We start from the raw sequence: 26,448 nt of genomic DNA on the forward strand, positions 1-26,448 counted from the left end.
TATCCCACCCACCCACCCTCCTTTGTCTCGGGTCTTGTATCCCACCCACCCACCCTCCTTTGTCTCGGGTCTTGTATCCCACCCACCCACCCTCCTTTGTCTCGGGTCTTGTATCCCACCCACCCACCTTTGTCTCGGGTCTTGTAGCCCACCCACCCACCCACCTTTGTCTCGGGTCTTGTAGCCCACCCACCCACCCACCTTTGTCTCGGGTCTTGTAACCCACCCACCCACCCACCTTTGTCTCGGGTCTTGTAGCCCACCCACCTTTGTCTCGGGTCTTGTATCCCACCCACCCACCCTCCTTTGTCTCGGGTCTTGTATCCCACCCACCCACCCTCCTTTGTCTCGGGTCTTGTATCCCACCCACCCACCATCCTTTGTCTCGGGTCTTGTATCCCACCCAGCCTCCTTTGTCTTGGGTCTTGTATCCCACCCACCCACCCTCCTTTGTCTCGGGTCTTGTATCCCACCCACCCTCCTTTGTCTCGGGTCTTGTATCCCACCCACCCACCCTCCTTTGTCTCGGGTCTTGTATCCCACCCACCCACCCTCCTTTGTCTCGGGTCTTGTATCCCAACCACCCACCCTCCTTTGTCTCGGGTCTTGTATACACCCACCCACCCACCCTCCTTTGTCTTGGGTCTTGGATCCCACCCACCCTCCGTCCTTTGTCTCGGGTCTTGGATCCCACCCACCCACCCTCCTTTGTCTCGGGTCTTGGATCCCACCCACCCTCCTTTGTCTCGGATCTTGGATCCCACCCACCCACCCACCCTCCTTTGTCTCGGATCTTGGATCCCACCCACCCACCCACCCTCCTTTGTCTCGGGTCTTGGATCCCACCCACCCACCCTCCTTTGTCTCGGGTCTTGGATCCCACCCACCCACCCTCCTTTGTCTCGGGTCTGGTATCCCACCCACCCTCCCTCCTTTGTCTCGGGTCTTGTATCCCACCCACCCTCCCTCCTTTGTCTCGGGTCTTGTATCCCACCCACCCTCCCTCCTTTGTCTCGGGTCTTGCATCCCACCCACCCTCCCTCCTTTGTCTCGGGTCTTGCATCCCACCCACCCTCCCTCCTTTGTCTCGGGTCTTGTATCCCAGGCACCCACCCTCCTTTGTCTCGGGTCTTGTATCCCACCCACCCTCCTTGGTCTCGGGTCTTGTATCCCACCCACCCTCCTTGGTCTCGAGTCTTGTATCACACCCACCCACCCTCCTTTGTCTCGGGTCTTGTATCCCACCCACCCACCCTCCTTTGTCTCTGGTTTTGTATCCCACCCACCCACCCTCCTTTGTCTCGGGTCTTGTATCCCATCCACCCACCCTCCTTTGTCTCGGGTCTTGTATCCCACCCACCCACCCTCCTTTGTCTCGGGTCTTGTATCCCACCCACCCACCCTCCTTTGTCTCGGGTCTTGTATCCCACCAACCCTCCTTTGTCTCGGGTCTTGTATCCCACCAACCCACCCTCCTGTCTCGGGTCTTGTATCCCACCCACCCACCCTCCTTTGTCTCGGGTCTTGTATCCCACCCACCCACCCTCCTTTGTCTCGGGTCTTGTATCCCACCCACCCACCCTCCCTTGTCTCTGCGCTGGCCCCTCCTGCACACCCTTGTTTGTTTGTGTGCTTTGTCTGTGTGCTAGTTTCCTCCAGCCCACACTATAATGCTCTAATCATAGAGCTGCATCTCTTAACAGTTGCTATACTAAAGCTCTCAGTTAATTTAATGATAAGCCTAAAAGAAAATGTGTGCTGCCTCTGAAGTACATGGTTAGGGGTCCATATCAGGCACCAGTTACCTACGAAATTTATTCCAGGTCTTTGTTGAGAGAAAGTAAGTTGGAATTGCCAAGCATAGTTAATTTCCTAAAACAACAGTCTCGACTTTCCTAGTTACTGTGGCACAATTTAATTGCATCTCAAACTTAGTAACCAGCATAACAAGCCTCTGTTTCATTTCTCGGCCTTGCAAACATTCACTTTGACACAAGTCTAATAGATGAGCAGCAGCCACTGACTTCTCTTCTTTCTTGATAGCCGATGTTAATTTTTTTCCCCAATAGACCTGCATCAAGTAAAAACCACATTCTAAGTGTTTGGCTTTAAAACCTGTAACTGTGGGCATCCCAAAAGTTTTGAGTAATTTGCCCTCCAGCGGTTTCAATTTTGGCAATCCTTGTACTAGCTCTGACATCCTTGGGAGATAATTTTATAGATCTATACAATACACATTGAAGTTGATTGTGGAATCTCCATAAACTAGGGGCCACTTGTTAAAAACAATTTGCTCATGCTCCTTTGACCAATTCACCAAGATATTTTTAAACAGATGCTCTCTTAACTGCCTCCATTTTAAACATTAAACCAAATCACACTTCATCTGCCCGATACATAGCCTGTGTTTGGTTTTTCTTATATTAATAATCAACTTGTTTGTGCTGCAGTACTAGTTTAGCCTGTCTAGTTGTCTCTGCAAACATACTGGTGTACTATCAAAGTAGCACCAACTCATCAGAGTACAAATGATACATTTATCATGTACCCCATACACCTTCGTAGGATTACCTTGGCCTCTCAAACATAATCTGGAGGTTAGCTAAGAAATAGTGAAAACTGAAAAGGGGCAATGGCACTGCCTTCTTTCTATCACAGAGGAACCCCATCTGGACAGTCTTAATTTGATATTTTCTGACAGGCCATCTATTATAACAGGTATGTCTCGCACGATTACCTGATCAGATCACTTTCTTGTGCCTTTTTATTTTTACAGATCATGACAACCAGTTCTGCAACAATATGATTTAATGAGCTTGGAGAGCAGTGTTTGTGAACAGCCCCTTTTTAAAGCTTTAGGTGCATCCTCCTCCCTCACTGGAGGGCAAAAGGTATTATAGATGTATCAGAAATATACAGACAAACTTTTATAGGCAGAAACTAAATGAGGCCCTTAAAACCACTAGGGAAATCTTCACAGTTGTTACATCGTCCTTAAATTCTAAATTACCCTCTTCTTAGACTTAAGTGAATGCTGGTCTGAGTTCTTTCGTGACAAAATAGAGTAAATGTTCCTAGATTTTTCAGTTTCTTCAAGTGATATCTATTCTTTGCCTAGTAGGGAGCCGATTATGTCTCCTAATGGGATGTGTCTGCCTCAATTTAACATCATCTTGAATCTGGCTCACCTGTATCCCCCACGAGAGCTTAAGAAGGCACTGCAGATCATCAGTCCGTAGCTTAACGTACTTTTCAATCAATGTAGGAAGCTGGCTCTCTATATGGTACATTAAAAATAAGTACATTGTGCAGAGAGTCCAGTGGTTCCCCAATTGTTTTGCAAAGGCAATAGTAGTTATGGCTAATACTAAGCATTTGTTGAATTCAGAGGCAATAAATGACCCACTCAAAAAATAAACGTGAGACCAATTTAAAAATGTTTTACTTCTTTTTATATATACTTTGAAATCAAGAACTTTGTTACAAGGTAGGCACGTTTTTAAGCATAAATACTTATCACATGCAAAAATGGACACACTGCGATTTTTGAGTTCTTCAGTGTTAACGTATTGGAGGAAAACACAGTCAGCAAGCAGGTACTTTATGATGACTTACAAGACCAATCTCAGAGACTTAAGGTAAGTATTGGGCAAGGGTCAGAACCACACCAACAGGTCACTCCAGGCAGCAAAGGGACGGCTGGGTGCAGGGTATAGTGCAGCACCGGGAACCCAGTGTATTTCAATGGGGATTGGTCTCCTTGGGGAAAAAAGCTGTTGGGTCCTGCCGGAAAGACAGTTGGGTAAAACTAACAGATCGTTAACAAACGTGGGTGTGCTCGGGGATGTAGGTGCATCTTTGGTCCTCTTCTCCAAGGCCCTGTGGTGACAGATGCAGGGTGTCCTTTGTGGTTGGGTTTCTGTGTCCGGTAGCACTCGCAGTTGAGAGGTCCTGTGGTCTGAGGTTGCATGCATCATCGGGGATTCCAGGAGGGGTGAAACCATAGTGGTCCCAAGCTCAGGAGAGCTGGGGGACATTGTTGACGCCAGGGGGACCCACTTCAGATTGGGCATTAGGCAACGGTCCAGTGGTGTCTTCGGGTATCTGGTTTCTCTCACTATAAAGGCTGCAGGAGAAGGGGGCCTGCGTCTGGAGGCCTTTCTTTAGAGTTGGTTCGGGAGCAGGTCCACTGCTCACGGGAGTCTTGAGTCAAAGGCAGACAGTCCTCCTGGGTTTTTGGAGGCTCAGCTGCAGGATAAGCTGTCTTTTGGTGCAGAGTTCATCATAGGTTGCAGGTAGGCCGGCGGGTTGTTACCAAGTCAACTGCTTCTTTTCTGCAGGTGTGACTCTTCTTTGTCCTTGGTCTTCTTAGGTCATCAGGATCTGTGTTCTTGGTTTCAAGGGTGCCACCAATACTCAATTTAGGGGCGTTACAGGGAGTGCCAGGTGGCAGGAAGTGGGTTGCCTACCTTAAGGGGGACTACACCCTCTTAATGAACACTTCCAATGTAAGTGAGCATAACCCTGAAGCTCAAAGTCGAATTCCACCTTAAACAAGTTGGAGGAATTGGTGTCCACTTCAGCTCATCCACCTTAGGAGTGGGACTGGCATGAAGTGGGCTCACCTCCTAATCTGACAAATGTTCCCACTTATTTTACCGCCAAGTAGTGGAGTCAGGACAGTGGGGTTGGTCATCTCTGCCATTTGGAGAGACATGGCTATCATTACAAAGGTGGCGAGGCCTTTGAAGCTTCCCACCCTGGAAAGTCCATCCTGCCAGGAGGAGGTAGCCATGTCCTGTTTTCACTTTTGTCAGCACCAAAACATGCAGGCTGCAATGGCAGCGTGTCATGTGACAGTCGACTACAGCCCAAACTGCTGGACGGAATTACACCAAATTTGGCAGAAAGCTAGATTGTGTTCCGCAGATTGTGCTTTTGGTTATTTGTTGTAAATCCGTTTAGTAGTTTAGGAGATATTAAAGGGAAAATAAATGTGTTTATCTGTGGACACGGATCCTCCCCAACAACTTTGCAAATAATGACAGGTTAGTCAGAGAGCTGCAGAGGTCTGATTGGCTGCCAATACTTCAAACCAGGAAGAGTTGGCAGCCATCTAAGGAATCGACTTTAGGCGAGTCCCAGAATAAAAGTGGGAAATGAAGTAACGGGCTAGGGTAGGGATGCCCTGACCCCTTAACTCTGGTGCTGCGGTCCTAGATGGACCCTGCCACAGTAAAAAATAAAATAAAAATAGCACTCTAAAAAATAAAAAAAAAAGAAGAAAAACGAAATTGCAATGATTTGACAACGACGACACAAATTCAAAGCAGAACTTTAAAACAAAACTACTGTTATATTCTGCCTGGCCTCTCTATCCTGAACAAACCACTAAACACCTTAATTACTCCAGCTGCACTTCTCACATATTCTGCCATCTACTATTATCTCTGACACCATCCTTTACCTTTGATACCAATCTCAACTACCCAGCTTCCTTATTGCAGATCTGAAAGCTCTCTTCCTCTTGTATGCCACTGAAGGGGCCTTGTACATCTACCTAAAATCTCACCTTCCCATGTTTTCCCTGCAAAGACGCTTGTCTATTTCTATCTCCTATAAGAGCACAGAACTGTGGCCAAATTGAGCTCCCTATTCCCTCTCTGATGACGACATCAATGAGCTACTTTGATCCTACATCTCTGCTGAACGTTCTACTCCACCAACTGCATCGTTGACAGTTATCACTAATAATAGAAGATTGTCTCCCAGACCTAGTGGTAAAAAACTTCAACCCTCTTATTCTTCAATCCTATCACAAACAAGTATCTGGTCTATTTTGTAACGGTATGCCTATACTGTAGATCAGCAGTAAAATACCACCTTGACATTATCAAAGTAATCCTGATTTTGCCTTTCTTTTCCTCACTCAAACATGCCTAATAGACTCAGTGCAATCATTTTTGTTTTCTTATTTTCCCTCCTTAATACTTGATAATTTTGGGGGAAATTGTTGGCGGTATTGCTCTAATCCACCGATTCTCATTGGAATGCAAATACCGGCCAACCAGCCAATTTGCCACCTTCCAGTGCCTCTTGTTTGGGATGAACTGTTCAGATCAGAAACACACTCTAATTCAAATTATATATGACCCTCTCAATGTTAATCCTTTGTTTATTGAACAACAAATATAGGATTTAACGGCAGAAGAAAATAGTTCAGCAGCAAACTCCATTTTAAGAGATTGAACCTCAAGTGGGGTATTTCCTCTGACACTGATGTGTCTCAGTTATCCTTCTTTTTGAAAGAGTGTAGGAAAGCCCCCACTTTTTGCCTGGTATTAGATGGGATTTCGACTGGAAGCGCACTGGATCCCTGCTAACCAGGTCCCCAGTGCCAGAGCTCTTTCTCAAAATTGCACAGTTGTTCTCCACAATTGGCACACTATTTAGCACCCTCGGTAAGTCCCAAGTAAATGCTACCTCTGATAACTAGAGTACTAAGGAAGGTCCCTTAGGGCTGCAGCAACAGTTGCGCCACCCCCAGAGACCCCTCGCCAAACCCACACAGTGCTGCCATTGCACACTGTATGTTGGTGCAGGTAAGATTGAAAACATGACCTGTCACACACCCCTGTCTGCCAGGTCCCCTACCACTGCATGTGCCATGTGTTAGTCACCCCTAGGGCAGGACACGAGAGGCCCAATATGCATGAGCAGATATGCCCCTGGTATGTCTCTGTCGATTCTTAGACATAGTAAGTGAACAGGGAAGCCATTTCAAATACCAGAGCTGGACACTGATCACTACGAGTTTCCCCAACTACATGATGGCTTCTCTGAACCCAGGAATGTTTGATATGAAACATCTCTGATTAATAAACTCTCACTGATTCCAGTGAGGAATTTATTAACACATGCACCCGTAGGACATCTTAGAGGTGCTTCCTGAAAACCTATCAGCTAATAGTGTGTTAACTGACTGGTTCTGAGTGTTTCAGCCACGTTTCTGAACCCCCAAGGTGAGAGCCAGCGCACTCTGGGCCCGAGACAAAAGCCTGCACTGGGCAGGGGTGTTGACATCTCCTCCAGGCAGGATGGACATTCCAGGGCAGGAAACTTCAACCGCCTGGCTGCTGTTGAAATGCACCCAGGTCTCTCCAAATGGCAGAGATGACCCACCGCCTGTCTTGAACCCACTTTTGGCAACTGAACAGGCAAGAAAATTAGATTAGGAGTGTGTGCCCACTTCATGCCAGTCCCACCACCAAGGTTGATAAGCTGAAGTGGACACCACTTTTTAAATCCCTCCATCTTTGTTTGGAAGGAATTAAGCCACTAGAGTTAGGGTTAGGGTTATGCCCACTTCCCAGCGGAATTGGTCATAGAAAGGATATAGTCACCCTAAAGGTGGTCCGCCCATTGGCTACCACCTGGCATTTCATGTAATGCCTCTAAATTGAGTATTTAGGTGATAGCTCTGAAACCTAGAGCATAGATTGACAACCAAAGCAGAAAAGGTCAAAGAAGAGACGCACCAGCAGAAGAGGAGAAGAAAGAGCACCTAACCTATTATGCCTAGTCCTGCAGCTGAACCTCCAGAAACCTGGGAGGACTGCCTGTCTTAAAAGACTCAAGTCTCCCATGAGCAGCGGACCTGCTCTCCAACCAGCTCCAAAGAAAGACTCTGCAGCCTCCGGAACCACAAAGATCTGACGCCTGAAGTCACCACTGCACCCACCGTCACTATTCTGAGCGGGAATGATCCTCCAGTGCCAGCAAGGTCCTCCAGCTGTCCAGAGCCAGAGTCCATTGTGGTTTCACCCCTCTTAGACTTCCCCAGTTGCTTGCAGCCTCTGCATGCAGGCCCCCATCTCATAAAGCTACTACAGTGAAAGAACCCTATATCTGAAGGAACCAATGTACCTGTCGCTGCCGGCCTGAATTGAAGTGGATCCTTGATGTCAATGATGTCCCCCAGCTCCCCTGAGCTGGAATCCACTGTGGTTTCACACTTCCTGGACTTCACGATTCCGCCTGCAGCTTCAGACCACAAGACCGCCCAAGCAGAAGTGTTCTAGGACAAAGAAACCCAATGCCAAAGGACACCCCTGCAGCCATCACCACTGGGCCTTGGAGAAGAGGCCCAAAGGTGCATCTGTGTCCCCAAGCACCCCACATTTGTGACTTACCTGTTGGTTCTCCCTGACTGGCCCCCCTAGGCGGAGCCTGCAGCCTAAACCCACAGAGACCAATCCCCATTGAAATACTTTCGGCACCCGACGCGTATTGCATCCGGCTGCCACAGTGCTGCCCAGAGTGACCTGTTGGCGTGGTTCTGACCCTTGTCCAATACTTACCTTAAATCTACAAGATTGGTCCATTGAGTCACCATGAGTTGCTGACTGTGTTTTCCTCCCAGAGGATAACATTGAAGAACTCTGAAATTGCACTGTCGATTTTATTTTATTTTTTAAACTAAAAAGTATTTATACTTACCCCATAACGAAGTTCTTGGGTTGAAAGTATATCTAGAAAGAAGTATTATTTTTTCTAAATTGATCTCGGATTTATTCTTTGAGTGTTTTTCTCATGTATTGCCTCTGTGAGTACAACAAATACTTAGTACTTCCCTCTGATAAGCCTAACTGCTCGTCCACATTACCACAAAATACAGCATTAGTCCTATCTACTTTTTGCCTCTGCAAACCAATTAGGTATCCACTGGACTCTCTGCATGGTGTACTTCTTTTTGGTGCACCGAATAGAGACAGCTTCCTACAGGCAGTGACATTAAACAATTTTTATTATCCTACATTCACTGGAGAGGATCCATGCTGGTGCTGCATTTTCCAGCAAAGTCAAAAATAAAGGCCACCCCTCAGTTGCAGTAGACTGATTTTCTTTTTTTTTTTTTCTTCTTTTTTTTTTTACTTTTTTTTTTCTGTTCAATCTTTAACCAAAGTTCAAGGTCAAAGCAAAGACTTGAATGTTTTTAACCTCGATGTTCCTAAATCTACAATCTCTTTCAAACTTCCTACCACCCCAAATGACTGGGACTCTAGTCTAACTGCAGAAAACTAGAGTCATGATTTAAAATTGTGGATGAGCTGGATCCTTTGAAACTAAAACAAAACAACTAAAAAAATGTCAGATTTGTAGGAAAATGCCACTGTTGGCATGGTTATCCCCTAAAGTTTTGCCTTTTGTTGATGCTAGTTATGATTGAAAGTGTACTAAGACCCTGCTAACCAGGCCCCAGCACTAGTGTTCTTTGCCTAAACTGTACCTTTGTCTCCACAATTGGCACAGCCCTGGCACACAGATAAGTCCCTCGTAAATGGTACCCCTGGTACCAAGGGCTCTGTGGTCAGGGAAGGTCTCCCTAAGGGCTGCAGCATGTATTATGCCACCATGGGGACCACTCACTCAGCACATGCACACTGCCTCACAGCTTGTGTGTGCTGGTGGGGGAAAAAAAACGAAGTCGACATGGCACTCTCCTCTGAGTGCCATGCCTACAACCCACTGCCTGTGGCATAGGTAAGTCACCCCTCTAGCAGGCCTTACAGCCCTAAGGTAGGGTGCACTATACCACATGTGAGGGCATAGTTGCATGAGCACTATGCCCCTACAGTGTCTAAGCCAATTCTTAGACATTGTAAGTGCAGGGTAGCCATAAAGAGTATATGGTCTGGGAGTTTGTCAACCACTAACTCCATAGTTCAATAATGGCTACACTGAATACTGGGAAGTTTGGTACCAAACTTCTCAGCACAATAAATCCACATTGATGGCAGTGTGGGATTTATTGAGGAATACACACAATGGGCATTTTAGAGATGCCCCCTGTAGACCAGCCCAACTACTAGTGCTAGGCTGACCAGTTTCTGCCAGCCTGCCACATCCAGACGGGTTTCTGACCACATGGGGTGAGTGCCTTTGTGCACTCTGTGACCAGGAAAAAAGCCTGTACTGGGTGGAGGTGCTTTACACCTCCCCCTGCAGGAACTGTAACACCTGACGGTTAACCTCATAAGCTCAAGGCTTTTGTTACAGTGCCCCAGGTCACTCCAGCTAGATGAGATGTCTGCCCCCCCCTCCCCCTCAAGACACAGCACCTACTTTCGGCGGCAAGTCCAGTGGAGATAATGAGAAAAGCAAGGAGGAGTCACCCTCCAACCTGGACAGCCAGCCCCAAAGGTGTCCTGAGCTGAGGTGACCCCTGCCTTAGAAAATGCTCCATCTTACTTTGGCAGATTTCCCCCAATACAATTAGGGATGTGCCCCCCACCCTCAGGGACAGTAGCCATCACAGTAAAAAGTCCAAAATCAGGTGATCCAAAAGCTAAACATCTCGGCATATAAAATAGGCAGAACCCATTTCACAACAAGTACCACAACAAATCGTCTCTAGTACCACTCTTTTTAGCCTTTGTAGCTCCTCTGTTCGCTTCTGAGAGTCATCCTTTATCTGTTTCTCTCCATGGGGCTGAGTCCCCTCCAAACTGTAAATTTCCTGTTGCATCAAAGATCATTGCCTTTAAGTTCCTTGATGGCAAGCCCACCATTGTTGAAAATGCCAAATTGCTGGGCTTTATCTTGGACAAAAACTTGAATCTAAATGTGCACATAAATCAGAGGTGCGCATATCCATATTAGATAGCTCAGAGGAATCAAGTTTCTTTACATGTTGATTACTTTAAGATAGTATTTTAATCTTTAGTCATCTCAAGGCTTCACAAGGCTATTCTATCTGGTTTATCCAAAATTCACCTTGCTCGCCAAAATACCTCTTGTATACTGTGTGAAGTCCTTTATTTTATGAATAATAAAAATCTTTACAATATAAAATGTAGCAGTAATCCAAGTAGTACAACACTGGTGCATAAAATCAATACAGCCCAGAGGACGTTGGAGGATAAAAGATACAATTGGCAACAGTCTCATTTGAACAGGTATTGAATTGCAGAATTTATAATCTGATGGATTTAAGGGAAACAAGGAATACGGCAGCTTTGAGTGAGCACAACCAGTACCTTGAAGTGCTTCATCGAACTTCAAGTGCTTACAGTCATCTTCCAGCTGAATTCTCTCGCAACCAAGTTAAGCGGATTAGCTGCTTTAATGCCTAAACATGGCGTCGGACGACCATATGTGGCAGTTTAAACCCTTTTGCTGGCAAGGCTAGAAGGTGCTTGGAGATACTTATACTCTTACTAAGTAAGTGTGTCAACCTAGCAGGTTGGGTGCAGTTATTTGTCAATAGATAGTTCCAGTGCCTGCTTTCTCTAGGTAAAATTACTGTAATTGTTTGCCTCTTCTAAGCAATGCTGCGTAGTACTGACGTATTTGCCAAATTATGCCAAGTCCATTGACTCTGTAATAGTGAACACCAGAGTCATAGTCTCATTACATCTTTGAGTGCCAGGGCCGAGAAAAAATGGTTTTTAACAGTCTACGTCGTGGTGGCAAAAGTGAAGGACAGCAGCATAGTAAATGATTGAAAGACTTATACTTATATTTGCAGAGTTTACAATTTGCAGTTCTGATGAGGGACAGCAATCTCACATTTACTTCCTTAGTTTTTAAGCCCATTAGCCTTGCAATCATGATTTATTTAATGCTGCCTTTCCGAAGTGCAATGGAGAGATATGGTTTTGGTCTGAGGCAATTGTTTGTGCACTAACATATGACAGCTCCACCGCTTGGAGAATTCTTGATTTATTTTATTGACCATGTTGCTTGCCTCTGAGTTTTGGTTTGCTATGGTTTATTTAATACAGTCTGATCAATTTGAAGGGTGTCAATTGAGCACTGTAAATATTGCAACCAGGGATTCCTTTCTTGAGCGAAGATGGGCTGGAGGGCCGCTTGCATGGTGTTAAGCGGCGCTTTAATTACCCTATAGTAATAATTTACAAAGGACGCTATGCTCGTCTGCATTTGGGCCGCCAGCATGAATTCCAGTCTTATCAGGCAGTTCCGAAGGTACAAAGAAAGTCTGAAGACCCTTTAATGTCCCCTTGACTTGGTATTTGTCCAACATGTCAACTAACTGACCCGGGTAGGCTTCCGGTCTGTAATGAATTGTTGGTACAGGGTTGTGGCCAATACAGGTCTTATTAGGCCAGTAGACGGGCTTTCCAGCGAGTTATTCAATTTTCACACACTGATTATTATTGACTCAGCCTTAGTAGCGGCATGCCTCAGTTGCTTTTTGGGTCCTCCTATAGATGTTAATCAGACTCCCAAATAGTTGTAAGCATCAGCTATTTCCATTTGTAGACGTCCCAGGCTCCATCTGAAGTTTAGTTTCTTTTTTTCTTTTTTTTTTAAACTGAATTTTGATTAACAAGCATGATTCATAATCAACATCACAGTATTAGTACTTTATATAATTGCATGTCTCCACTTTTTCAGTAAGGCCTCTCAATATTGATAACAATTTAAACATCTATTTTTCAATCTTCTCTCCCCTTCCTCCACCCCCCACTCCCCACCCTCCTTCCCCAATGAGTCGGATTTAGTATGCTTGGAGTGTGTTGTATCAATAGACCTTTTTTGGCTAAGGCTTTATAGGTGGTATGGCGCATTACTTTGCTCTTGGAGGATCAGTGGCGGATCTGTGTAAATGCGGAGAAGCAGCAGGGCGGGGTCAGCCATGAGACGGATTTTTGAGTCAAGTCTTTCAAACTGACCACCAAGTGCACCCAAGCCCTTGCCATGTCTAGTGGTCTCAAATCCCCTCTTGGCCTCCCGTAAAAGAGAATCCCCTTCCCAGGCTGCCCATTTCTCCAGTTCCCTGTACCACCTGTTTACGTTCGGGCCACTTGGGTTTTTCCAGTTCACGATAATTTCCTGTTTGGCCAGGATGTAAGCCAGGTCCTGGAATCTTCTGGTTACCTTCGTTTTTGTGGTGTGCAGGAACCATCCCAGCAAGCAGTGGCCTAATGTGCAAGGTACTTCTTTTTCTATAAGGTCTGCCACTTTCTGAGTCACCTCTTCCCAGTATGTTCCCAGCTGTGAGCAATCCCAGAACATGTTTGAATTCTGCCCCTAGTGTTCCACATCTTGGGCACTCCGCCCTCTCCCCATCAAAGTGTCGGTTGATCTGCCGCGGTGTCAGGTATGCTCTATGCAATACAAAAAAGTTTACCAATTTAAATCTAGCATTTCTCGAGACCTTAGGTGTTCTTTCCAATATAATTTCCCAAGATTTGTCTGGTATGCGGCTCCTCCTTCCATTTAGGCCTCAGTGACTCCAGGGGAGGGTTATATCTGTCCTTATTGTATTATATAGGCTTATAACTGTCTTACAATGCTTCAGAATAGCCCTCCCTTCAACTGGTGTCTTTGAGCAATGCCACATGAACACCTGTTCTCTGTAAATATGCGAAGACTTTGAATCTCTTTGATATTGTATGCATGCTCCGGACATTCCATTATATGAATTTATATGTTTCTATTGTAGCCACAATCCCATCTTGAAGCAATAGCCCTCCGTACCCACCTCCTCTCCCTCAATTTATGCACCAGGTCATCAGCACACCCCAAGCCTAGCTGTTTTTCCGCCATAGCATGTGACTCAGGGGTTCACTATAAACACCCCAACTACTAACTTCCCAACTTCCTGTCCCCAGGACAAAAAGCCAACTGCCTCTCATCCAAATTAGAAGAAATCAACTGTGGTCCTTAATTTGGGTGCTGGGCTCTTAGGACATTCAAGGAGTGCTGCAGCACCGCTCGTACCCCCCACCCAAGTCCTACTCTCCCTGTCATGTCATCTACTCCAATGCCCCATTCCAAAATCATGTCTACTAATCTCTTCCTCCTCCTCCTGGGAGGCCACTGTATGGGGACCCAATACGGTCACAGTATTGCTACTGTTTTCATAGGTAGCGAAGTTGAGAGAGTCCAATAATGCAGTCCGACGTCCCCGGCGTCACTTCTGGTCCAGTCTTCTCCGATATGTGCGTGCTGACTGAGTCTCTGTCAGATCCCAAGTTATCTGCTTCTTCCCCAAGCGCAGAGGTTGGGCTCTGATCTCTACCACTCAGGGAGGCTATTGCTTCCACTACTTTTTGGCGTTCTTGTTGTACCTCCTTTTTTGACGGAGCAGATGGTCTGTTTTGGGGCTTAAGCCAAGGCCGCTATATTGCCGTTGCACTTTGGGAGTCTGAGTCTGTGAATGCCCCGTTCGATAAATGAGCCTCTATCCACTGCCAGACATCTTCCGGCGAATTGAAGAATTGCGCCCCCTCCTCTGTCACCACACGCAGTTGGGTCGGAAGCATCATTCCATATTGCATGCCCATTTGCCTGAATTTGTGTTTAGCCTCTCTAAAGGTAGCTCTCTGCTTCTGCACTTCCCTCAAAGTCTGGAAAAATGCGAACTGTGCTGTTTTTCACTGTGCAGTCTCCTTTATTTTCCTCACCTGCCCCAAGAGATAGTCTCTGTCTTTATAATGCAACAGTCTTGCTTCAGCTGGTCCCAGTGGAGCCCCTGGTGCAGAAGGGCGCGCTGGCACCCTGTGCGCCCTCTCCAGTGTGAAAAAGGGCAAAAGTCCTTTGTCCGCTATTGTCTCCTTTAGCCAGCGCTCCAAGAATCCCACCAAATAATTTTTCTCTATGCACACCGGTAGACCAATCACTCAAATATTTTTGCGCATTGATCTGTTTTCAGCACCTTCTGCCCTTAATGCGAGGTTGTGAATTTGTCTCTCCAATTTGCGCAGTTTGTCAGTCGAATCCTTTACCACAGGTACCTCCTTGATTTGTTACTCTGATGTAGATTACCTCTTTGCCAGTCTTCGGTGATCATCCCTTAATATAGTCAAATCTGTCGCCAGGGCATCGTTTTTTGTTTTGGTTTTATTTTTCTCCTCAAGGGCCTCACGAGAGGTCGTTATAGCCTGCAGGATGTCTTGAAGGGAGGGGGTCCCTGAGCTCTCTACTTAACGGGCGTGCTTATCTCTCGATTCTAGGGCCGGGGAACCCCCTGCGGCGTTGTCCCTCATCTCCTGGTCCCTCTTACGGCCTATTTTCCCAATGGCCAGATTTCACCTGGAACACAATATCTGTCCCAGTTGGATCCAGGCCTCTATTGCCAGAAACAGTGCCCTCGATAACTTCAAGCAATGCTTTGTTGTAGTCTGCAGAGGGTAGTCTTCCAGTGCCTCAGCACAGGCAACTCCATTCCACCATTGTTGCGCTGGTCCTCTTGACTAGCCACTGGATCGTGCCCTCCTGGATTAGTGGGAGCGTCAACCCCTGGTGCCAGTCCACCACTTTCCCTGGCTTCAGCTTCAGTTGTGCCTGCGCTGCCCTTGCTACCCTGCCTGGTGCCCATTGTCCCCTGTTCCTCTCCTTCTTGGTCACACCACAGCGGCGTTGCGAATCCCCTACCTCCAAGCTCTGTGTTGCATCGGCTCCGGTCTGGTAATCCAGCTGCTGGTCTCCTCCCCACCTGGGGCATTGTACTCTGTTTGTGCCCTACAGCTCTTTATAGGCGGATGTTCGGCCACCACTGTGCCTCATGTATGTGTGGAAGGGGCCCCTGTTTCTCTCTCTCTGCCGCCCTGTTTATGTGGCATTCTGCCGGGGGGGCTCCCATGGACCTCTCCCTGTTGTGCGTCCCTTACTCTGCCTTCTCACCTCTTGGGCAACGTAGCCGGCTATTAATTTGTTTGGCCTGTAGGCGGGCGTCCCGCAATGGCAGGTGGGGAGCGCTTCTGGCGATCCCGGCTCTCAAGTCATCACCACCGCCCTCATCCTAGGAGCCTCCAGGTCTGCCGTCCGTCAGTCGCAGCATTGCGGCTGGCACTTTGCCTTCCTTGGTCATTTCCACGTTTTCAGCCTCCGGCATCCAAACTGCTCAATGTTGGCATCGAATATTTTGCTTCGTAATGTAGGGTCTTCCAGAGGGGTCAGCAGCTGTTTGGGGAGCCTGGGGGGCACACTGGAAATCAGGATGTCTTAGGATGGGGGAATCACCGGCAGGAACCTCACAGAGAGGCCTCCTTCTCCATTGGCGTCAGGCCACGCGTCCCTGAATTTTAGTTTCTTGATTAGTACCAAAGACTAGGATTTTGGTCTTGTAGTCCTTTGCCACTATTTTGTTGGCCAAGTTATAGTTATGCAAGGCATTGAGAATTCTCTGTAGGGCAATTCTAGACTGATGTTATCCACGTATTGTAGTATTGTAACCTTGGTCCTTCCAAGTTTTGGTGGAATGAGGTTTGCTTGTTTCAGCGCTGCACCAATGTCTACAGTGAACAGTTTGAATAACCGAGGCAGAAGCACACATCCTTGCTTGAGGCCATTGTCCACCTTGATCATCCTGAAAACGGGAAGCAGCCTAAACAACGACGACCCTGTTTTCCTCCACCTTAACCACGCATGTCTGAACAACGAACATGCGTGGTTAAGGCTGAGGAAAACAGACCCAGGGTCGGCGAGAATGCGGTCAGGTAAGTGGGGCTGGGGTAGGGTTGTGGGTAGTTTTAGAGGCAGGGGTGGGGGTAGTTTTAGTTCTTAAGGGCGGGAGTGAGGGGTCGGGGTAATTTTTGGTTTTAATGACTGGGGTGGGTGGGTGTTGTAGTTTTAGGTTTTAGGGTGGGGGTCGGTGTACTTTTAGGTGTCGGGCAGAGTTGGGGGGTTGCAGTAGTTTTAGGGGCAGGGGGTTGGGGTAGTTCAGGTTTTAGGGGCAGGGGTGTGGGGCCGGGTTAGTTTTAGGGGCGGGGGTCGAGGTAGTTTTAGGGGTGGGGTGGGGCAGAGCGGTAATTTCAGTTTTTAGGGGCGGGGTCGGTGTAGTTTTAAGGGCGGGTGAGTTGGCGTAGTTTAGGTTTTAGGGGTGGGGTTCGGGGTAGTTTTAGGGGTGGGGGTTGCAGTAGTTTTAGGGGCAGGGGTGGGGGGTTGGGTTAATTTTAGGGGTGGAGTGGTAATTTCAGTTTTTAGGGGCGGGTGGGGTCAGTGTAGTTTTAAGGGCGTGGAGTTGGGGTAGAAGTGTTTGCTCTGAAACCTTTTTGATTGGAATTATGTCATTTGCTTCTGCCCAGTACTAAAGTTCTTTCAGAAGGGTGGAAGGTTAGGCGTTCGTTTCAATGTCCAGGAGGGAAATGAGGTGAGAGTTTGAATGACCCGCCCTGTCACTCTTCTCATATATGGGGTTCAAAATGGAACCCCTCCAGCTCTCTGGAACCTGCATGGTCAAAAGACATATTTGGTAGAGGGGGAAACAGTATTGCAGACCACAGGTAGGGATCCCCTTTAAAGACCTGGGTTGGGTATACCATTTGGGTCAGGAGCCCCCATTCTGATCTTCAAAATTTGGGAAATACCATTGTGTCCTCTTGTCTATTCTGCTGCTCTTTTGTCTGATGTTCCAGAAGATCCAATCACCTCTCCCCATTCTTGATCTCGCTGAATTTAACTTTCTTTATAAGCCAGAAGTATATATACAATTGCTTATACTGACAATAAAACTCTACATATGGAAAAACCCAAATGTTCATCACATTAACTTTCCAACTCCAAAGTATTCCACTGCCTGAGTAGTTACGACTCATAGCTACACAAGACCCCCTCTTAAAAAAAAAAAAAAAAAAAAAAAAACACTAAATCAGTCATTCTTTGGGAATGCCCTGAAAATTCATTCCTCCACCATCAGGGCCAACCCCTTGATTGATCTTTTTTAAATAAGAATGTCAAGTCCTTCTTTTTCATTGTTTTTAGGATCGAGCGTGCAAGCACTTTGGCCTGTTGTAATCCCTCTGTGGGCTTTTACCAAACCCACTCTTGCTATTCATTCTTTGTTGTGCTTGTTTTAAATGTTTATTTTTTGTTAGTGCATTTTGTGAAATGTCGCTCCTTTGTGTACTGAGTTCCCTCCCAGGCAACTTAACTAAGTGAGCATTTTTGTTGGCCATCACACTGTCACGCTTCCTCCTATTACAGCATGTGATGGCCCAGGTTAGAGACTTAGACCTAGTGTTAGTATGCATGAAACACAAACCTTTGCAATCGCTTCTTTGAGATAGTCTCTTGTTAGTTTGACAAGTGCTTAGCAGGATCCTGTCGGGAACAGAATAATTCAACATCCTCAAGAGCCCCTATATCTTACTCAGGAGTAGGAATGCAGTGTTACGCGTAGTCAGTGTCAAGCTCTGGGTGATTTAGGTTTGATTCATGGGCATTCGGTCCATTCCTAGTGACCCAACATCTTTTTAGAATTTCACATGGATCTAAAAATCTCCGCGTGCTCTGGTCTACATGGAGTACAGTGGCTTTGAATCAACTATAAGTTGGCAATTGCACTTTGTACATTAAAGTCTGTTTATTTACATGAAGAGTATATAACGCCACTAAAGAGCAACTTTAGGATGCCCTCAAATGAATCATATTTTATATGATTTCATTATTTAATTCCCCCATGAGGGTATTCAGCAGTCACTCTAACTACTCTGCACACATTTCCCGAAGCAATATTATCTTGAATCTGATGTTATTTTTAGTTTTTACATCCCATTTGCTCTAAGCTTTGGATAAACCTTTACTTTTGTCTGTGGCCATACTCGTGATACTGGATAATCATCGAAGCTGTGACTGAGTGCACTGACGTATGTCATTATTAAGTAAAATACCTCAGATATTTTTGATCTGCACATCCACTGTATCCAACTTTATATCTGGCCAAGTGGCCATGGTAGGACAAGAAAACAACAAAACAAAAAATCTTTTGCGGAAGGCTGTGTGCTAGACCTGCAGGTGCATAGCTGCCAGAGCAATTTGAAATTGTGGACAAGGCAGAACTTACTCAGAAATGTATTCTTTCTTTTAGTCAAGTGACTAACTTTTTTACAGAAGCTGAATGAGAAAAACACATGTTCATTATTGTCCTGTTTTTATACTAATGTATGTGTTGTAGAAGACACCGACGCCTTGCTCAGAGCTATGGATTTGCTCCAACAAAATCATAATAATGAGATGTTTTTTGTGTTTTAACAGGATTGTCTGAAAGACCAATGCTTTACTCCTGATTGCGAAGGGAACATTTGTCGTATTGTTATCTATGGTTCTACTGGTCTGGTGAAATGGCAGGTGAGATTCTTTTAGCAATTAGCTTTAAAAAGATAAAAACAGAAGTCTGTGGGCCTTGGGTGGCTTGATGGGGAAGAGCCATGAAGGAGGAGTTTGTGACCGCCTGTGGTCTGCCAGTATAATGCGTTGTTTTATTAACTCTGCTCCCAATAAAATTGACAAGGCGAAATAGCCTATTAAATGTTATAGTTTACTTTATAGTCAACACAATGTTTTAAGATACGTTTGGGTGTTAGAGCAGCAGCGGTAGGGACATTTACTTAAGGAGCATGGCTTAGGGTACGAGAATGGTAGAATAGTTAAGATGGTTAGTATATTTGCTGCAGCAGTCTGATCATTTTTTCGAATTGTATAAAATAGTTCAGAGGGTTAATATGCCATCTCAGCGCTACACTTATAAATTGAAGGTGACAGATTAATATGATAGTAAGAAACTCACTGAATGTGCATTGGTTGCAACAATGCTTCTCTACCTATGTTTCTATACAAATATATATGCACGTAAAGGGCAAAGGTATAATTTGAATCCTTGTCGCTTTAAAATAGTCTTATATTCAATGAAGGTTAATGAAATGGATTATTACAATATATTTTTATTAAACTGTGATTTTTAAGTTTTTATATAGTATGAAGGACGCCTAGCAAGGTTAAACCGTTTTATAGTGCAGTACCTCATTTGATCTATGATTTATAGAAAAATATAGTATAGCAGTAGGGAAACAGCCATTACAGCGTGGTAAATACCACGCAGACTGTTACTGTGCATGCCATTACAAAGCAGGATTTTACAATGCTGCGCATGCCTTTACAAGGCATGAACGTAAAGGCATAGTCATTGTAGGAAGGTAGGATCTTTCTGACATGGTTGCCCCCAATTTTTCCCTGGTGTCCATGTGTTTTGACTGTAGTACACTGAGATCCTTCTAACCAGGACCCCAGTGTTGGTGTTCTCTCCCCCAAATTTGGTTGATACTTCTTACACCCCACAAGTGGCATATTGGTGTACCCATGTAAGTCCCTAGTATATGGTACTTGGGTACCGTGGGCATTGGTACACCATGGGATCTCCATGGGCTCCAGCATGTATTATGCCACCCATGGGAGCCCATGCAAACAGTGTATACAGGCCTGCCATTGCAGACTGTGCGAAATGGTACATGCACCTTTTTCACCCCAAATGTAAGGTTTATCTTATATCTAAGTGTAGGAGGAGGCTGAAAAAACAGCCAGAACAACTGTCTCTGGATCCACGTTGCAAGCGCGGGGAAAGAAAAGGAACTTACATCAGCACGTCAGCAGGGTTATTATATGGACTCCATTGACGTTACATCCGGGGGACGACGTCATTACAGAGTCGTGTGATGCCCAGATGTACCAGGGGAAAAGGTTTCCGGATCCCGACTGGCACCTGGGAAGGATTCTAAGTTAAGGAATCTGTGGCAAGATCCTGCCTCTACCAGAGACCTCGTTACCAAAGGTAAGTAACTTGTTCATCAGCGTCACTGAGCTCTGACCCTGTAAGTCAATCCTAAATTACACGCTTCAGCCCAAGGGCAGGGTGCATGGTTCTAAGTTTGAGGGTACCGCTGCATGAGCAGAGGGGCTCCTACAAACCCCAGACCCCATTTTCTGGGACTTGTAAGTGCAGGGAAGCCATTTTAAGGTATGTAGTGGACAGTAGTCCAACTAAATAATTGCTTTACTGAACCTAGTCATATTTGATATCAGACATGTTGGAATCATGCAAGTACACCAATTCCAGAGTTAGTTACATGATACCATGTACTGTGGGGGTTCCTTAGAGGTACCCCCATTTCTACCTGTGCAGCCTTACAGAGTCTGCATACAAGCCAGTGCTGATGCTGACCCCGGAAACTGTTCTGCTTTCCTGTTGCTGAGCTTAACTCGGGCAGAGAAACACAGAGCAAATGATTTCCTGTAGAGGAGCTACTGCTTTGACTATGCAAGGAGGCCACTAAATGCCAAATGTGCCAAACTGATTTGCTCCAGTGCAGGAGCCTCCGGCTCCTGTGCTGGTGTGAAACCACACAAAGGACAGGAGAGTGACCACCCCTCTGTCCAGCTCCTCCCCTATGGAGGTGCTCAGAGCTCTGCCAAATGGCTACTTGATTCTGCCATCTTCAAAATAAGATGCACAGAGGCCCCTCAGAGCTTCTGACTGGTCAGTCTCCCCCAGAGTAACGACCCTGACCCCTTCCTGATAGGTGGGTCACTTTAGAGGCTGCCCAATCCCCTTCCCTGTTACTTAAGGGCTTAAGATTTGTCTGCAAGATTCTTCTTCAAGGCAGTTTTGCTTCTGACCTCCGGATTCTGCTGCTGGACTTCACTGAGAACCAAGACAAGACTGCAACTGGTAGGAGGGCTCCTGCTGCAACTTTGTCGCTGGGTATTGCAAGGACTCTACGACTTCCGTGGCCCTGCATCCTCTAGAGTCACAAGGACTCAGCCCACATTAAGGACAGCAAGACTGAATCTCCCTTGGAGTGAAGGAGTCACTCCTCAGCATCCGCTGGCACCACAACATTGACAACCAGTTTGTGGACCCTGCTGCCCCACGGGCTGTGAAAGGCTCTGCAAAACAGGTGCTGGGTCTGTGGCACTCAAGAAGTCTGACCTATCTTCTTTACAACTGTGAAGATTGTGGTCCCTGGTTGGAGCTGCTTGGACGGAACCCCTGTGCACCCCATCTATTTGTCTTTGCCAAGGCTTGTTGATTCTTCAGTCCAAAGACGACCTAGCTCCAAGAAGCCCCAGTGTAACCAGGACCCCAGTGAGTATGCTGTCTCCTCCAAATTGTACCTTTTTTCACTCCACACAGTCACACACAGATAACCAGCAGAAAATGGGGGTAACCATGTCAAGAATGATGGCACTTTCCTTTCCCCCCCCCCCCCAATACACGAAGGACAAGAAGGCTAACCTTGCCCAGATGAGTTTTCTGTGTCTAAGTGGAAATATCTGGAGAGTCCATCTGCATTGGAGTGATTACTCCCAGGTCTATGTTCCACTTCAAAGTCCATTCCCTGCAGGGATATGGACCACCTCAACAATTTGGGTTTTTCTCCTTTCATCCGTTTGAGCCAAAGAATGGTCTGACCAATACCTCTCTCTAGGAGTCAACCTTCTGCTTATAAAAGCAACTGGCTGGTCTGGCCCTCAGTGTTAATTTGGGAAAGTACTGCCCCAACCTCTACCTCAGAAGTATCTGTCTGGGCTATGAACTTCTTGGAGTAGTCTGGGTTTTTTAACACAGGTGCAGAGCACATGGTCTGTTTGAGCTCTTCAAAAGCTTTTTGACAGCTTTGTCATCTTTTTGGAGGTGAGGTCATTAAGAGGGGCTACAATGGAGCCATAGTTCATAATGAACCTCCTGTAGTACCCAGTGAGGCCTAGGAAGGCTCTTACATGGGTCTGTGTAGTAGGGGGAGCCCAATCCATAATAGTTTGGCTCTTTCCCCTGTAATTGTTGAATCTGGCCCACACCTACCAGGTGGCCCAGATATACAGTTGTTCCCTGCCCAATCTGGAATTTCGAGGCCTTGATAGTGAGGCCTGCCTTTTGAAGGGCCTCTAAGACATTCCAGAGTTGAACCAGGTGGTCCTCCTAGGTGGAGCTAAAGACAGCTGTGTTTTGCTTTCACTAATGTCCGAGCTGACACAAATCTCTGAAATGCACTTCTTAGTTCAAAGAAGACATTTATTATTACTTCACCACAAGGTTCCTAAAAAGAGATTAGTAGGTTGAAAGCACACGTTTAAAAATAGTCACATCAATGAAAGGAAAATATATCAAAGTGATTCTCAACTGCAGTGTACACAGCAAATATATGTGATTATATTATGGCATAATTGCAAAGCAAAGAATAAAGTAAAAATCACTGTAGGGCCTGCCAAGCTCTTCATCTTTCTCATGCCGGCAAGATGATGACCCCATTCAACTACGAGAAAGAGATATTCACCCTCACGGGGCAAGTGTGTGTGTCAGGTATTCAATGTCTAATCCTGACCAAGGTCTTGGAAATTCCCCCGCTACTGAGCAGGGCCATCTCTTTTATAGCTTAAACAACCATAGAAAGAGCCTTCTAGAAGGCCCTCCCCTCTCAGATGGAAATATTCAAACATGCTGGCTACCGTAGGTCAGAGTTGGAAGAAAAACGTTGAAAACTTGCCAGCCTTTCAAGGCTCTCCTCACAAGGCCGACCTGTTCACTGTACTGAAGAAAACAAAAAATATGTGCTTTCTTATCATGAACTGTTCGTGTTCAGTGAGGGAGAAATACGAAGAAACAAGCTTAGTTTACCATGTGGAAAAACACAGATCAACTGCAATGTCTAACGCCACAATAAAGCCAGTAGGCAGCTAAACTGAATACAAAATGTGATCTGCAACTGGTGAACACTGAACAAATAATATGCAAAGTGGTGCAACATAAAGTCAGTAGTCAAAACATCATAAGTAAATTAGGTTTGTTTGTACACAGCAACATAATTCAATGATAAAAGCAATCACTGTAAAGCAATGGGAGTGGATTAACGTATTGATCTTATAAACTTTTAAATCAGACACACCTACTATGAAAAGACTGAAGCTTATATATTCTGATTGGGATAATACTAATTGAACAGTGTCTCCAGGGTAGCAAGTTGGTGTAGAATTAGATGGAAACATCATGAGTTCTAATCATGTAAAGGTACATGGTCCACCTGAAAGGTTTGCTGGAATGTAAGTGAAAGTCAGGTTTCCACATGAAAAACAGCCAAAACTGGCAATTCTGCTTAATGAGACTAGCAGCAGTCATCAGATGATAACAAGCCATGGGTTAGTTCCAGTGAAAGAATGTAATCAAACAAGTTGACAGAACCTCCATGGTACTCTGTATTGTTCCCATGTAGAACTTGAATCACTGAAGCACTATATACGCAAAATGGATCCATAGGTTTTGTATTTTAAAAGCAGCAGGAGCGTTGCACAAAGGTTGTCAATCAGGTTCAGGTTGGGGGTGCAGTCCCTCTCCCGACCCCACACACAAACGCCCAAAGGGAGACCACACAGCACACTCATGGTCAGTGGCAAGTCGTAGTAGGATCTGCAAAACAAACAAGAATGACTTTTCTTGCAAATAACATTTGTCATCTGGAATGTGCTTTCCTTTTTCCTTTCCTTGTTTTATAATCAGCAGGACGTTATTGGGGCCCTTTGCTATAATTTCTGCAAGTTCTGGAGGGCCATTTGGGGATTCAACCTACACCTTAGCACTGAGGTATTTATCAGTTAAACTTCCCTTTCCTTGTACCGTCAGAAGGGCTGGGGTAGTCCCCTTCCTTACCAAACCTCCATACACTGCACTTACGACAAGTTGGACAATTCTGTCTCCAGTCTGTATAAATAAGTCAACTTCTCCACTATTTAACAGAATAACTTTGATTTCTCCTTGGTAATCTGCATCAATCACTTCCCCTAAAACTTAAATACCTCTAAGGGCCAACCCAGATCTGGGAGCAATCAATCCAAAATACTCTGGGGGAATCTGTATTCCAACACTTGTTTCACACAACGCTATGTCTAGGGGTTTTAGTCTGTAAGCTTATAAGGCATGTAAGTCAAGACCTTCAGATTCAGGTGTGGCTCTGTAAGGAGCTAACGCTCCAGGTTTTATTTCCCAGTATGGTAATGGTATTGGTGGCCACATGTGATTGTATTTGCAAAGCTGGAATTAACATTCGCATCAAAGGTATTTCAGCATTTGTTATTGGTCTAGTGTTCAGAATCTGGAGGGCTTCATTTAAATGCTCTCTCCAGTTTTTCAAAGTTCCATCAGATAATTTTCGCATTTGAGCTTTCAGTAAAACATTCATTCTCTCATTCAGTCCTGAGGCCAGTGGATAATAAGGAATATGATATATCCACTCAATATTGTGCTGAGAACAGTAGTCCTGTACCAATTTGCCTTTGAAGTGTGACCCATTGTCACTCTGGATCTGGAGTGGTACTCCATAGTATAACCTTAACAAGTCCAGAGTTCTGATAGTATTGTGCTGAGTAGCACGTTTGCAAGGGACAGCAATCAAGTATCCAGAATAAGTGTCCACTACGGTACAAGCGTTTTGACACCCGCGACTAATAGGTAGTGGTCCAATGTAGTCAATTTGCCATATCTGTCCTGGTAACTTTCCTCTCTCCCCAATTGATCTTTGATTGTTTGCGGGACAGATTTCTGTTTTGTGTGCTGACAAATAGGACATTACAAAATTATAGTTTTTATCAATTTTAGGGGAATGTGCATCCCTCTAATCTCTGCCCACCTGTAAGTGGCTTTTTCTGCCAGGTGTCCACATTTCTGGTGCGCCCACTTAGCCATCCCCACTAAGTCAGAATTCTGGGTTGACACTTCTGCCTCTGAACTTTTTTCTTTGACGTCTGCAAGGGAATTGAACCAGCGTTCTAGTGAGTCAATGGGACAATGAGCACCTATGACTTTACTTTGTTTTAACATTTCCCTAATTTCCTGCCACAACTCTTTGCTCCTCACCTCCTTTGAATGAAAGTTATGTGCATGCCATGTGGAAACCCAAACAGCTAATCCATTGGCAATGGACCAAGAATCAGTGTAAAAATGGCAAGTGTCGGGCAACTCTTTCTGTAGAGTCTCACACATAGTGTACAACTCTGCATATTGGCTACTTTTTCCTTCTCCAGTGGTAGACAACAACCTTTCAGTAACTGGATTGTATGACACTGCTTTCCAATGTATTTTAGTACCTACGTATTTCAATGAATCATTAGTAAAACAAACATGCTTTCTATCCTCAGGGTACAAGAATTTAAATGGTGCACTCCATTTCACTGGTGACTCTTTTACCTGTGGTACTCCCTGCACCCTCTCCTCATCCTGCACAGGGGCTTGTGACACCTGTTCATGTCGGGCTGCAGTACCTGTCAGTCCTACTTAAGCCCTGTCTTATATGTACCAGAGCCAGTGTATTATACTAGTCTCTTGTTCATGTCCTATATGGTGAGAGGGGTGAACTCATCACCCACTGCATGACTGATATTTCAGGTTTCAGAATCACACTTATAACTTAATGTGATTTGCTCAGTATTCACTAGAGCCCAAAAACAAGTAAAACGCTGTTTTTCAAAAGGAGTATAGCGCTTCCCAAAGTCAGGTAGTTTTCTAGTCCCAAATCCTAGGGGCACCCTCGTCCTCCCCTGTTTCTGCCACAAACTCTAGTTTGCATATTGTCCTTGAACATTTACATGTAACTCCGTGTTTCCCTCTTGCACTGCGCACAAGTCTAAAGTCTGTTGGATTATTCCATTTGCCAA

General features: G+C 45.5%; 1 protein-coding gene across 1 annotated transcript in view; it reads left to right on the top strand.

Moving 5' to 3' along the window:
- Window positions 1-26,448, top strand: part of LOC138248710 (E3 ubiquitin-protein ligase TTC3-like) — a 1,210,547-nt gene that overhangs the window by 604,880 nt on the left and 579,219 nt on the right. The window contains exon 24 of the mRNA XM_069202542.1: window positions 19,009-19,101. Within this exon, the coding sequence (XP_069058643.1) occupies window positions 19,009-19,101 (93 nt within the window). The remainder of the gene's footprint in view (window positions 1-19,008; window positions 19,102-26,448) is intronic.

The sequence above is a fragment of the Pleurodeles waltl genome, chromosome 8 (assembly GCF_031143425.1).
Source record: "Pleurodeles waltl isolate 20211129_DDA chromosome 8, aPleWal1.hap1.20221129, whole genome shotgun sequence".
Taxonomy (NCBI): Eukaryota; Metazoa; Chordata; class Amphibia; order Caudata; family Salamandridae; genus Pleurodeles; species Pleurodeles waltl.